Raw genomic sequence first — 14,989 nt, 5'->3', positions numbered from 1 at the left:
GTCCATCACTTCCCATCATTCTGGACGGGAAGCAGGATGAGCTCATTGTCACTCGAATTGTCTGATCTGGCCTAAACAGGGACATTCCTATGAAAGAAGAGAAAATATTCTGGTTACCCTGAAGAAGAAAGTTCTAATTAGCTGTACTTTGCACATATCTATATATTGTAGAACAGCCTTTTTAAATTAAAGGACAAAAAAAGTATGAAATAAGGGCAGCAAATCATCTGTTTTCTCCACCACATTCTGCAACTAGCAACCTTTTGCCTTCTTTCTCACTCCAGGTTCCTGCCAAGAGAAGATGTAAAGGAGACCATAAGGAGGCTCTAAAGGATGGAGGTCTACTTCCTTACTTATTCCAGGCAGTTTCACAGTGGACTGTTTTCACGATGACCTGTTTCTCAGTGATTTCATAGTTGCGGCTCGCTGAAATGACCGTGGTAAGAACGTGCAGTGTAGTGTCCATGCCTGCTTGTGGAGTGATGGCACTACAGGATGGAAGCAGTAATGGCTGATTGTTCTGAACAACAATCATGGACATCTTATTTATTTGTTTGCCGTAACACATTGCTAAGACCTTTTCCTACAGTGTAAATATGAATTTTAAGGCATTGTTTGCCTTTGCACCCTGAAGTTTGTCATTTTAAATCTATAGCTATATGATAAAACCACCACTAGTCAGGAAAGTCAACACCTTTCTCAACTGTATTTACCCTCAGATTTATGGGTTATCTGTATTTATGTATTTGTCATTTAGTGTGCTTCTGTGGATCAGTTGTAAGTTCTTCTGATGATAGAATTGTTCCCAAAAAGACACATTTGTGGCAGCGGAATCTAAAAATGGTTAACGTTAGTACCCACTTGGAACCCAGTGCTGGTTCAAAGATTCATTTGTCTTACAGAATCACACACATGCAACCATTATGGAATCATAGAAAAATTATTTAATAAACCATTTCCAGACAGGTTCAGTGAGACTATAAAATCCTTAGTAGTACCAGAGCTGTATACTGTATAGTAAGTAGTTCACATTGCACTCATATGGACATATGAATAACTATACTTAAATATAGAAACACACAAGGTTCTGCATTTAAACCACAAATTTTAATAAGTCTGGTTAATTCAGTAGAACACATTTTAAACAATTTTGAAAGTCCTCACTTGTAATATCCAAAACTGTATTTTAACACTTAAATACACAAACCTTTGTATGAAATAATCACAAAAAAAGCCATGGGTGATAATTCATGGAAGAGTTTGAGTACAGTTTAAGCATTATCCAGTAAGGGCCATGGAGGTCCCATGATTCCCAACTGTACCTGTCTATGAACAGCCATCATTCCTGTGGAACCTCAGAGCATTTATAATCACAACATCATTCAGGAAATACATCTCCTACGCAAAACATTTTATACCCATCCTCCTAACTGGTGACACTGACAGCATGTAGAGTTGTATCTGATTCATAAACAGGTCAAAGGCTGTCCACTTTGTTTTAACATTATGGAATGTGTGAATAGCAGTTACTGCTTGCTTCCAAACAGCCTTAAGATGAAGTATCAAACTGCTGTATCATTATTTAGTGATTCTAAGATATACAACACAATCTCATGAACAGCAGTCCCCAAGAAAGTATTTTGTTGGAAAAAAATTGAAGTGCATTTCAATCCATTAACGAAAGTGCAGCAGTATTAAGCTTGCCTTCACTAAAGGGTTCCTGGTGTCTTTTGGAACTTGTAGCATTCTGTGTAAAACTGGCTGCCTTCCTCCAGCAGTTAATGAAATAAAGGCTATTCCTTTGCCAACAGCAGAAGTGTCTCTGTCCACTGAAACACGTTTCTAGAAAGAGTACAGCCAAACTGCAAGCAGAATCCACACAGGGTACTTGAAGTGGGTTCCTTTTTTTAAATCAAGATTTTTTTTTTTTTTTTTTTTAAACCACCTTAACTAGTGCAAAAATGTGCATCTCCAAGATGGGAAAAAGAAAAGTCTGCACTACATTAATTCAGGACAGGTAGGAAATAGGACTAGAAAAGATTCAATGCAGTGTGCTACTTCAAAAATTCAAAGTATAACAAATGGCAGGCCACAAGAAAAAGAAAACCTGACACGGTTTCCCCATCAGCCAAACACTGAACATTGCTTTTCACTGTTAGTGTTTCTAATTCTGTTCAAGCTCAGGCAGTACTGGGCATACAGCAGTGAGGCCATGGTTTCTATTTTTGAACAATTCACCAGTTGCTTAAAACCTGACCAGGCACAAATGGAGTCATAACTTACATGAACAGTAACATTTGTCCAGTGAATACTGAACAACAGATTCCACACTGAACTCTAAAATTACCACTGACATTTTTTTTTGTACATGTGCACTGTAAGACACTATATCAAGCTATCTTACAAGAAAAAAATAAATTATTGAATATACATATAAATAGAGGGTGACAGCTTGGAAACTTAGATTTCATGCAGATTGTTGATAATGGTAAGGGGTGGGAAACAAAATAACCTATATCCCTGAATAAAACAATGACACTGGGAGAAAGAGGAAAAAAAAGTTATTTTTTTTATCAGTATTGCATTCTGTTGTGTTTTCATCAGTCAGATTTAATTTGAGAGAGCTCCAATTCAGAAAAATTGTGAAAAAGGTGCTGGTGAAATTGACCTGAAGGTAGGTGTAAAAATAATGGGAAGGATAGAAGACGAAGACAAAAAAAAAAAAAAAAAAAAAAAACTTAAGGCAAAAATGAAAGAGACAGGAGTTAATGAGATGTCAGTAAAGAAAACACGAGGTCTGACAGCAGGAGGGAAAAAAAAAAACCCCACTAGGCTGAATCAGGCCCATCCAGGCCTCAAAAGCACAATTCTGCGCTGTAGGGCAGTGTACATCGATGGCAGCAACCAGCTGGGCTAAAAATACAGGGTCTGAATGACAGACTGTCCTCTCCACCCAATTAACTGCAAATATGCTCCTCCTCCACTTCATACCCAGCGGTCTACCTTGACCTTAGTCACCCAACCCACCAGAAAAATCTCAAATGGTGCATGTTGCTTCATCAACATCCCGCCATATCCGTGGCACAGGGAGGAGAATGTGGGCACATCTGGAGAACCCACTAAGTCATCATCCCGTTGGATTGCGGGTGGCCGGCTTGGTGCAGGGGCTCTTAATGGCCAGTGGACCCATTGCTGTCACCTGTCATTCCCGAGATCTCTATGAACGCAGAGCGCATGACTTGGTAGCATTTCTCGGACAAAGCAGACACGTCGTCTGAGGAAAGACCCTTTGTCTCAATCTTGGGAAGGATCTTCAGTTTGATTGTACCTGAGGGCAGATGGTGGACAGACAGATTGCACTGCGTAACATGTGACCTATGGTGAAAAATGGTACCACAGCGAAATATATCAAGTGTTATTGCATATAGTGTTGACAATATCAGCTGAAACATCCAGCAGTATGACTCAGCGTACATTTAAACACTCAACAGAGTTCTGATGTGATTTATTTAGTCAATCTCATATAAGAGTTTACAGTACGACATTTATATTAATTCAATACTTTAAATAAACAAACTACAATAATCTCTCTTACCAGAATTGAACTGCTTTTCTTTCCGCAGGTAGAAGTTATTGTAAGAGGAGAACACTACTGGTATGATAGGAACCTGAAAGGGGAGAACACGTGGCAGTATTGAGGCATACAGTCACACGAACCACACGAAAGAATAGGAATCAGGACCAGATTACATGGCTTCCAAGCAATGTCTGCAGAACTAACAACAAAGCAGAAGAGTCAAAGAGTCAGTCAAAGAAAGTAAAGGTCCGTGGCTAAAGCATCACAAGACATCGGATATAAAAACACCCTGCATTCAAGGAATACACTGCAACAATGAACACTGCAGCAAAATTAACGTTGTAGAATGAATATGAATAAAATGTAACTATGACTTAAAGGCTTAACATTGCGACATCAGCAATTGCACTATTTGAATATTTAGCATTTTTCCCTGGGGACTGCCCCAAAACTCAAAATAAAAACCAGTTTCACTATAAAGTCTAAAGCACTTTCACTTGGACAGTTGTGCAGATGCATCAGGGCATCACCGTAACAGAATTCCCTCTCGACTCACGTATGATAAACCGTCAAAACTGCAGCTCTACAGACCTGACAGAGTGATCTCAGAGACTGACTCAGAATCACATCTTTAGACAACTGATCCAGTCTTGTACAGAAGGCAGCGTACTGATGCTTCTCTGGGAATTACATCTATGACGACTCACTCCGGATCCGAACCATGCGTTTGTTGACCGTGGGGTCATGGCGAAACAATGCCTCTTAAATTCAACCACTGTGCAGATTTTTAAAAATTATTTCAATTAATTATTACTTAGCAAACATAATACATTTAGTAAATTAAAAACCCAGCTTCTCTGCTTTATTCATTGTCATAACATGATAATATATTGTTCCCTAGTATGCAAGAATATGAAAGAAATAAAAAAAAGCAGTGGAAACCAAATCTCACCTGTGCCTGCACTGCCAAGTGGAACGCACCCTTTTTAAAGGGTAGCAGGTCACCCTTCTGGTTCCGTGTTCCTTCTGGGAAAATCCACAGACGGATCTGTGACAAGTAACCCGGGGGGGGGGGAGAAATAGCTCAAGGACAGATATGTTCTCCATGGGAATGTACAGTAATGGGGTTGCATATAAAACTACGCTGGAATGGCACGACCAGGCAGCACTGCATTCGGTGTACAAAAGAGCTTCAGTTTTTTGTCATGCACACATAATTCATGAAAACATCCAAACTGAAAAGCTCAGACAGCTAAATATATAGTACTTATATATGTATTTACACGCATTTTATCAAATTTATGGTCCCTCTCACACATAAGGTTTCATGTAAGTGTTATAGGTACGTACACAAAGCTCAGCAAAAATAGAAGTATGTAAACCGTACACTTATATGGACTTTACACTGCCCTTCATATAGTGAATGTGTCTCAGCTCTTCCTCAATGCGGTGAAACTGAAGTAACGTGCTTCAACAGATTGTTTTCTTTCACGAATGAGGATTGGCAAATGTGACTGGTACCGTGATGAAACAGCCCAACCTGTTCGTCCAGCATGGTCTTGGCCGCTTCACCCATCACGCTCTTAGCCGTGTCCGTCTTCTTCCGATTGATGAACACGACGCCGCCCAGCCAGCAGACCAGCCCTACGGTGCCAGCATACATCAGCTCCTTCTTGGCAATCGAGGTGCATCGATCAGGAAGGACCTCAATCAGGCCTTTGAAAATAAGAGCAAGTTGGTTACCTGAGAGTGCGTGCGTGGCTACTCCAACACATTCCTGGCACAAAAAACTGTAACCATCAATAAAAGGTACACAATGGGTGCTATATTACAAGAAACTAGCAGCTGCAACTTCCAGTTACCAGTTGTTAGCTAAAATGCCAACAGGTATCAATGGACACATAGCAGCGCCTGTCTGATCAAGTCCCACAAGGGTCTAAAGCAATGGTGCAGTAATTAACCTGAATTACTCATATAAAATATCAAGCTGTGCAAAGTTATGGGAATTTCCACTCAAATTTCACAAAGGTGTTAGCCGGGGGGGGGGGGGGGGGACAATATAGCACTGATTATGATCAATGTGACAAATATGAAAAATGAAGAAAAGCTCCAACTGAAACATGTGATTCCTGTTACCTTGTTGCAGTGTACAGTGAACTGTACAATCCAGAGTTAAGAGTCCAAACATTTAAGATGTACATTGCATTCCTTCTAATTGTCATTAAAGTTCGTAACGTAATGCTGAACTGCACAAATACGGCCGCTTTGTCGAGGATGGACACCAAGGCTCTTCTTCCCAAACCCTGAGAACAAATGCTCAACATTTACTTCACTTTTTTTCTGCTTGACTCACATCTGTGTTGATGAGAATCCTGTCTGCAGGAATTTTGAAGTTATTACATATATCTGACAGGTTACAGTTTCTCCTATAGCAACTGTTCCCGCAACTGAACATCGCTGGACTTGGATGTCAAGTCCTTTAAGATCCTCTAAACTTTAAAACGAAAGGGGCAGCATATTCTAAATTTGTAGGACTGAGCAGTCAGTCTGCGTTGCATTTTCCCTTTCAGTCAGGCAGAAGGAACACGGTGTTTCCAAGTACCGGGCATCAATAGGGTAATTCTCCTGCGACTCGTTTTTTTTTATTTCTACCGAGCAAGACGGCGACACAGACTGATACAATTTTAACACCTGTTTCCGCTGACTTACAGGGACGTGTTTTCATGCACTGCTTATAAAAGGCACCCCTGGCTTGCCTTAGGGGAAGAAAGCAAAAAGCGCAGAATATAAAATAAAAATTATTAGAAAATTACAACTTTACGTTACATAAAAAATGAGTGCTGCACTAAAATTCTTCAGTGCAAATTCTTTTTGTCAGGCTCTTACTAGCACTTAGTGGGCCTTGGCTGCAGCCGGGTGGCCTCTCCCTCCTCAGATGTTGGACCTTTAAGTAAAAATTCAGGAGTAGCCTTTTGTGCCAGTGGATAAGCCTCCTATTAACACTGTCCCTGAGACAACCTGAATACACCAAACCCCAGCTTGGAGTCCATTTCTTGCCAGGGCTCACTGGGATCACATTTAACCTTTTATGTGTTTTATCAAGTCTTTTGGTTGCACCGCAGGCACTGATGCTGACTGTTGAATATGCCAAACAATTAATAAAATACAGATGCCATGTTTGAGTGTCATACATCCTTAGTTACTGTCATAATGCCCTGGAAGCTGAATTTGTCATATAATAAAATTTTAAATAAAGACAAAGTCCATCTCCATTCCATTACTAAGACCTGTGTGCATTGCTTCCGCCACACTGGAAAGAAAAAGTGTCACGATACTATTAATACAGGGAAGGAAAACACAGTCGTTCTCGCCAGCCAAAGTAAATCGAACCCCAAATCCACAAATGGATCTAGCCAGTGTGGACCCTAACAGTCAGAAACTCCTGCCAACCTCCAGTGGTCCAATGCTGGTGCACCGACAGACTTGGAAAGCAGACGAGTGTTTCATTAAAAGCTGGCGGCAAAAAGCACCAGTGACAAATCAGTACTCTGTGGGTCTGATTTAACAGAACTGCCTGGAGATCCTGCTTTGCGTTCTCAACAGAACTGGGGGCGCGGTGGTGCAGCAGGGTTTGGCCGGGTCCTGCTCTCTGGCAGGTTTGGGATTCAAGTCCTGCTCGGGGTGCCTTGTGATGGACTGGCGTCCCGTCCGGGGTGTGTCCCCTCAACATATGTCCCTTACTTGATATATGTGCAGTTAGATTCTATAAAAATCCTGGCTATAGCTTTGGCAAAAATAAAAGTACTTTTGACATTTTATTCAACTTTGAAAATTAAAGTGACTATGTAAAAATACCTTCTTCCACAAATCCTATTGAATCCTGACTGCTGACCAGTTTGTTCCTCCCCCTGTCAATGATCACCTCATCTTGTTATTTTACACACAACCAAGCACAGCAGACATGATGTGTAAACCCTGTGGAAGCGAGCTGAACGAAGGCGGCCCCATACTCCTGTTCTCTTTGGGTGCATTTTACCGCCTGGGCGTGTAAATACAGGTCACATTACCTCTTGTCCCAATTCTAGAAAATAGATCAGAGTACAGGAGAAGCGGAAAATGTTCCCATCTTCAAAAATTCATAGCATCACCGTTCACAATATGAGAAGCCAGGTAATAGTAACAGAGGATATAAAACAGGCTTTATATATCCTGACTTTAATCAGCCCACAATTAATACCCTATTAGCTGTGAGACTGAGGAAGAGTAAATAGATGTGTGCTCTTAAGAACACTGCGCTGTCAGTGTACAACTTACAGTGACTGCTTCATGTAGTGCTCACCAAATGTAACTGCTGAGAATGAAGTTCAACAACAAAGAGTATTTCAGCATCTCCAAGAGATGGGAAAACGATGCTCAACATCTACCTACATTTGTTCCATTTGATAGCTTGACTGATCCTTACGTCAGGTTCAGTCGATACTTAAGGGTACTTTTCTGTACTTGTTATGTCACAGTACTGACTGACAACTTTTTATAGTTCAGTACTTCACAATTCCCCATCATTAATCGCACTGTGGCTTGGATGCGCCACTGTGCTGATGGTGGAACAGCAGGTGGCGTAGCAGTCAGAGCTGTTTTCTTTCTATAAATTTGAAGGATTCTAGTTGAAATATCCCTCCAGCTGTAATATTCTTAATCAAGGTAAATATCCTGAATTCATACAAAACAATATGGACCAGTATAAATTAGTAAATCAATGCAAACTTTGTTATCCAACACTGCAGGTCCACTAGGACCATTTTACCAGCCACATAAAGGCTGTTATTTTTATTATTCAACTATGCTTGGATATGGGTATGAATCTGGCTCGGTCTGTGCGGACCTTGTATGTTCTTCCCCTTCTCCTGGGTGCTCTGGTTTCCTCTCACACTCCACAGACATGCATTTCAGATCTACTGGTGACACTAAATTGCCTATGATATGTTCTTGTGTGAGTGAGTGAATGAATGAATTTGTGATTTCCCTGTGATGGACCAGTATCCCGTGTAGGGCGAACCCTGCCCTGTGCTCTATATTGTCTCGATATGCTGTGGACCGCTATGACCCTGCACAGGACAAGTAGTTAATGCAGATGGGAAATGGACCAATAACAATAATAGCAGCAATAATGTTAACCTGGGGCCATGTTACTACCCATGATATCAAGGTCACATCAAGTCAACAGCCACGGAGTCTAGTAGTACACATCTGTACTGGATCTCTTTGGCTAGGGTGCAGTGAGCTCCCTTTATTGCACTGTGTTCGACGTCACCGAGGTCACAGTAGCGAGCGAACACGAAGCGGTCTTGTGGACTAATGAGCTGATGTTAATACCTTCATGGCTGTCAGAGCTATTATAGTTCAAGTACAAAAGATGAGGTAACTATGGCAGTAGCTGCATAGAGGTAGAACAGCGGTTCTCTGTTCCATCACTGATTAGGAAGGTTACAGAAGAAAAAGCAAGGCACTTACCCAAGACATCCAGGGAGCTCTGGTGGTTGGATATGATCACATATGGTCCTTCCAACTGGAAATGCTGCCAACCACTCACCTCAAACCTCAAGCCCAGCAAGTACTTCACATGCCGCACCATGAAACGAATTATTCTGCAGAACAATCAAAATTGCATTTACTTGAACATCATAAAGTATACAAAAAGGGGGTACACTGGAGATTCTATAATCGGAAATTCACATCCACATCTGTATCAATAAAAAAAAAAAAAAACACAGTTCACAGCTAGATATTAAAAAAAGTCTCTCTGTATGTTTTACTATACACAATCATAAAAAATTAAAAATATACAGTTTTTTTCCTTCATTTTGTTCATGACAAATATTTGGCAAGCACTTGAAATAAACTCACCAAATGCCATGGCAAAGAGTGATGACTTTCATATGCATTTTAACAAATTGCTGTGATAGCATGATGAATTAGAAAATGTTCACGTACTCAACAAACATGGTAAATGAGCCACTCTGGATGAAGGACTGCCATGATACATGACCTTTGAACACCACGCCAACGGAAACACTCTACGGCCTAACTTGTAAATCAGATGTAGCTGCTTTTATCTGCAGCAACGGCATATTGTTATCAGCTTTTAAACGTGCTCATTCTTTACCATCTCTCACTCGAGTAAATGAAGGGTTCAGACAAGAATAATTAAATATATAATATTCCTCATTTGATCCTCATTGCTGTGAGCAAGTCTTGGGCTTGTCTCACATTGTAGCATTTCAAAATATTAAATTAACATACCAAATATTCATTTATCAAAGAGAACTTAAGAGTTACCCAAAGTCTACAGATCTTATGCTAACGTATGCCTCTTAAAACATTCTTGTCCAAAACAGGAACAAATAATTTTCCTTATTATGAATTTCACATGATTGTCTTCCAGAGAACTTATTCATGTAATCCCATTAAAAGTTAATAAATTAGATGTAAGTAAGTAAGTAAGTAAGTAAGTAAGTAAATAAATAAATAAATAAATTAGATGGAGTTTGTTTGCAAAAATACTAAAATAGTTATTTGAAGTGGCCAAGTCTTCAGTTTAACATATGCAAAAGAAAATAACACTGGCCTGGATTATAGAAGACACATTAACAGGGGTCTGCTGTAATAGTCCATATGTTCATAAATCTTACACTATTATGGGGGAACATACACTTGTAGCTCATGTTATCAACATCGAATTTATGTTTTTTTTCTTAAATAAAGAAGTATTTACACACACACACACACACACACACACACACACACACACACACACACACACACACACACACACTTTCAGAACCGCTTGTCCCATACAGGGTCGCGGGGAACCAGAGCCTACTCGGCAACTCAGGGCGTAAGGCCGGAGGTAGAGGGGACACACCCAGGACGGGACGCCAGTCCGTCGCAAGGCGCCCCAAGTAGGACTCGAACCCCAGACCCACTGGAGAGCAGGACCCGGTCCAACCCACTGCGCCACCGCACCCCCCCTCATAATTTACATAAAACTCTAAAAGTGAATTATGTTAGGATCTCCTCTTACCCTGCTGAATGACTATAATACACTACTTAAAATATAGAAGTATTTCCAAGTCTATTTCTTTTTTATTAATTTCTCCTCACTGTTTGATTTTCTATCATTTCTCTGTTTCTTGAGTGAAAAATGGCCTGAATTAGTGGGCAACAAACATACAGACCAGAAACTCAAATGTGGGAGCAGAAGCTGAAACAGGACCCTTCATGGACCAATTTTAGTCACTGTATTTTTTGAAAAGGTATTACAGCTAAATCCTATAGATTTAGCAAAAACAAACAGAGGAATTTTGTTATTATTACACCTTTTGATTCCAAACAAATTAACCAGATGTTGAAAAATGCTTATTTGACGCATCATTCTCTTATTTGTGAATGGTTCTCTTTGTTTTTCCAGAAGACACGCAGTTGGTATTTAAAGTGTGATGCTTTTTACTTTGTTCTCCCCACCCAACCCTTCATTACACAACAGCACAACACCCTCTTGTCTGTACCCACACAACATGGTCTCACATTTATAAACCAGAACAAAGCACTCTGAGTGCTGTAGAGGATGAACTATTTTATTATCAGTTTAAAGTTGTTTACTTTAGTCATCCTTTACTCCATGTCTGCAGTTTCACAAATTTTGTGAAACTGCAATGTTTCACAATTTACAGTGCCCATATAAGTTGTTTAAACAGAAAGAGAACACCACTTTGAGTCATATAAAGGATTTGATCCAAAGAGGACAAAGTACAAAAAAAAAAAAAAAAAAAAGTTTTTGCAAAATGTCTCAGACATGTTCATTCAGGGTACCGTGCATATCCAGATCCACACCTACAACTGTCATCATAGCTACAAATGAGCTCAAAGTCACACTCCAGCTGAAAAGAACACTTTTCGAATTGCCTTTTCCTTCAAGGTAAGAGCATTTTGCATTTCACAGTGCTGTCCTGTCTACACATCAGTAAATATCCAGTCCTAAATGGTTTAAATAGAGGACAGCTGTCAAAAGACTTCCCAATAGACCAAGGGTAACCTGTGATTCTCAAGGTTTTTGGAAAGGAAAGGAAAGAAAAAAAACAGTACTAACAGTCACTTTATTTCCAGAGTTAAATTGATTAGTTATTTCCTCACAGAATACTTAGAACTATGAAAAAACTAATGAACTGATCCACAGTTTATTTTTTTTTTTCCCCTTTCAACATAATTTACACGAGACCTTGACTTGCTTCTCTTGTAGCAAAAAAGGTTTAACCAAAAACAAAGCACTCAATGTACTTGACTTGAACCTATTGAACAGGCAAGCAAATTAGACCAATAAGTGTAAAAAAAAAAAAAAAATGTTCAAACCATGCAGTGAAACAAAGCATGCTGAAATTAAACATTTCAAATTATATTCTATTACTAATTGTAGCAAATTGCCCACGCTGTATGGGAACAGCAGTGACAAGAAAACGATAGTCGAGTGCACTATTCTAGGCCCCCTACGGTTATCCTTATTAACTCCTAGAACTTTCATGCCTGCTTTCACCTTCTGTCAATTCCAAGCATGCTACAATTACTCGGTTTCTCAGTTCTCCCATCATACCCCTCTTCTTCAAAGCCTTCCAAAGATCCAGAAATATCCATCAGTCTACCAATTTAATCATCATTCCTCCATCAGCTGATCCACTTTTTTTTTGAATTTCAGCAAAATTCAGCCATTCATTTTCAGATGCTTCCAATAAAAACAGGAATGTCTCATGGTCAATTAAAAACAGCAGCAATAATTTGCTGCTTAGCTGACACTTCAATCTCACAGTTACTGATTAATTTATTCAGCGAGGTGTTTTTACTGTACCAGAACAGAAGTACCTGAAAGTACCTTCCTTGAACAGTCTATGGAAGGAACAGGGACTGGGGCTTCAACTACAGTACTTCAAGTAACAAGTAGATGTCCTTAACTGATATGCTACCCACTGTAGGCCTCCATGACAGCTAGGGACTGTGGAATATCCTCACAGTCCAGCAATCTTGGACTGCATTCCGGAACCTTGACCAAAGGCTTTCCTTTTCTCACGCCTACAGCAAGAGATTCCATTCCTGACCTTCATCTGATGGACTGAATCTGCAACAGGAACTGCAAGACTTAAATCTTCAAGTTCAGCGTTCTCTATTTATGTTACCCCTGCAATGAAAGGTCTTTACCGGTAATGTGTTAAGTTTCACAGCTAACGCATAACACTCCGTGCGAAAACTGACACTAAATCTGTTCCACACATTTCAGACATAATTTGCCTTTAATGAGAAAACCGTTGAAGCAAACTACATTTGCACAATTGTACGGACATGGCTGTCACTCGCATTCTGCCAGAATTAATACACGACTTTCACATAATAATGCACGTACACCTGAAATCCTTCAGATCATTCCTGTCCCTTATTAACAATAAACGATAACATCTTGCAGCAAGCACAATATCAACCGTCCTATTCATCTCACAAACCTCTAGCCGTAGCCCCACAGCCAGCAGTAGAGGTCACGAATGTGTTTAACAGAGAAATAAAGCAAGGCCTAGAGAAAGACGAATGCGCAAGTTTACTGATACCAAGGAATAGCTCGAGTGAAGGAGTCATTCAAGTGTGGAACAGAAAATTATGAAGTAGGAGGGCAGGGCGACAGAGGGATCTTCACCCTACCGCTCATGAGGATCCAGTATCAACTACACACTCGCACACTGCTGAAATCGATCAACAGCATTAGGTTCATCTCCAAATGAGCTTCGGCTTGTAGGTTGGCCGTGTATTGCTCCACTCTGCAGTTTTAGGCTTTCAAAAGTACTGCTGACCTGTGTCATCATGATCATCATCTCTGTCCTTTATACATGTTACTGGAAAGAAATGGAGGAAAAAAAAAAAAAAAAAAAAAAAAATCCACCAGTATTCAACCTGTTGCAATTTGTTTGCAGAGGACACAACGGGCAACTCTGAACACTTTTACCTCAGCAATAAAATATGGAGAGAGAAAAACAGGAAATTGCCTTTATCATATTATATATTATATGACATTAGACGACTGAACTATTAAACTTTACATTTATTCAACGTTCAAGCCAAAGAAGGAATAATTATACATTTTACGTAATATTTTAAGGGCACAACTAAGCTAAGGCGTACTATCGCAGTTTAGTTTTATTTTATATGAAGTTGTTCGCTGGAACTTTAAAATTCACGTTCTTGTCGAAAAATAACCTTGTCAGTGCCAGTTAAGCGAGAAGTTAAATAGCAGACAGACGGGCAAAAAGGGTGCGTTCCGCCAGCCGTCGAAAATCGCCGTTTTTACATGTGAATGATCAATGAAGACAATAGTTGCCGTTAGCGGCGTTAGCAGCTCAGGTGAACGAGGCGGCGGGGCGTTTGCGGACCTCCCCCGGGACACGGCTAGCAACAAAGGAAAGGAGCCAAATTGAGCACGAAAAGGCCATGCGTGCACACAGCCGGGCGTGAAGCCACAGCTACACAGCTAAGTAAACTAAAGCACTACAAGTTTCCACAAACAATGGAATGAGGCGCCTTTTGAGCCCCGTTAGCCGCAGCTAATAGCACTAGTAGTAGTAGTAGTGTCCGTGTCGGCGGCGCGAGGGGCGCGCGCTCACCTCATGTTCTCCACGTCGCGGCCGCCGCTCTTCAGCACGCAGATCGGGATCGTGATCGCGGCCAGAATCATCATCCAGGCCATGTAGAAGCACTTCTTGAAATAAAACACGAACGTGCTGCTCGTGCACAGCAGGACCGGCACGAGCATCGCGAGCACAACCCAGAGTGCATCCATTGTGTGTGAATGAGTGTGGTGTGTGTTTGCCTCAGTGCCGCGGCGCGCTGCGTGCCCGTGTCGGGGCTGACATTACAGCTTCCTACTATACAGCGAAGCCGCTTGGAGCTCAGAGATCAACTTGAGCAACTGGCCCTTCGCGAAACCGCACCTTTCCCCTCGTTTGCTGTTGTTGCGAAATCGCCGCGGCAGTGTGTGGGGAAAAAAAGTCGCAGATGTCAAGAGCTGTTCCTTAATCTGGAAGTTTTAAGTCATTAAGATTCACTCTTCGTCGGTGATGCTGCTCCACGCGAGCCTCTCCTATGGAAAGACGTCGTGCTGGAGGTTTGCTCGTTTCCGGTGTCAGATCCCATATAATTTCCATGGCGTTTTAGCTTGTGGTGTTCATATCTCCATCTGCCGCCTCCCGACACAATTTGCGCCACAAACAAAGCTTATATTTTCTGTTTTCATTTCTGATTACTGTGTGTAATGACTCGAGTCCCTAAATGAAAAATATTTAATAAGATTTGAAAGTTTTTCAGAAATGAAACCCGTGGCTGCGA

The 14,989-nt window shown here is 40.8% G+C and overlaps 2 protein-coding genes across 4 annotated transcripts in view; one reads left to right on the top strand and one right to left on the bottom strand.

Annotated features, from left to right (window-relative positions):
* LOC108938568 (epidermal growth factor-like protein 7) overlaps nt 1-2,736 on the top strand; it is an 18,291-nt gene extending 15,555 nt beyond the window's left edge. For all 3 annotated transcript variants that reach the window (XM_018759203.2, XM_018759206.2, XM_029259377.1), the window contains exon 9: nt 285-2,736. In XM_018759203.2, the coding sequence (XP_018614719.1) occupies nt 285-307 (23 nt within the window). In that variant the 3' untranslated portion in view covers nt 308-2,736. The remainder of the gene's footprint in view (nt 1-284) is intronic.
* On the bottom strand, nt 2,565-14,989 carry LOC108938569 (1-acyl-sn-glycerol-3-phosphate acyltransferase alpha-like). Its single transcript, XM_018759207.2, has 6 exons — nt 14,269-14,989; nt 9,089-9,222; nt 5,118-5,293; nt 4,530-4,625; nt 3,596-3,668; nt 2,565-3,328 (listed from the first exon to the last, which is right to left on the bottom strand). Exons 1-6 carry the CDS (start codon nt 14,442-14,444, stop codon nt 3,171-3,173), a joined length of 813 nt encoding a protein of 270 aa, XP_018614723.1. The 5' UTR covers nt 14,445-14,989; the 3' UTR covers nt 2,565-3,170.

Source organism: Scleropages formosus, chromosome 17 (assembly GCF_900964775.1).
Source record: "Scleropages formosus chromosome 17, fSclFor1.1, whole genome shotgun sequence".
In the NCBI taxonomy this organism is placed as follows: Eukaryota; Metazoa; Chordata; class Actinopteri; order Osteoglossiformes; family Osteoglossidae; genus Scleropages; species Scleropages formosus.
The sequence above is the reverse complement of the archived record's forward strand: the minus strand, read 5'-3'. Positions and strand labels throughout refer to the sequence as shown.

Excerpts from the sequence above, each read along its gene's own strand:
- LOC108938569 (XM_018759207.2), bottom strand. The coding sequence starts at position 14,444 with ATGGATGCACTCTGGGTTGTGCTCGCGATGCTCGTGCCGGTCCTGCTG. Across the intron at positions 9,223-14,268 it reads CGCGACGTGGAGAACATGAG|AATAATTCGTTTCATGGTGC; the intron begins GTGAGCGCGCGC and ends ATTGTTCTGCAG. Across the intron at positions 3,669-4,529 it reads ACTTGGCAGTGCAGGCACAG|GTTCCTATCATACCAGTAGT; the intron begins GTGAGATTTGGT and ends CTCCCCTTTCAG.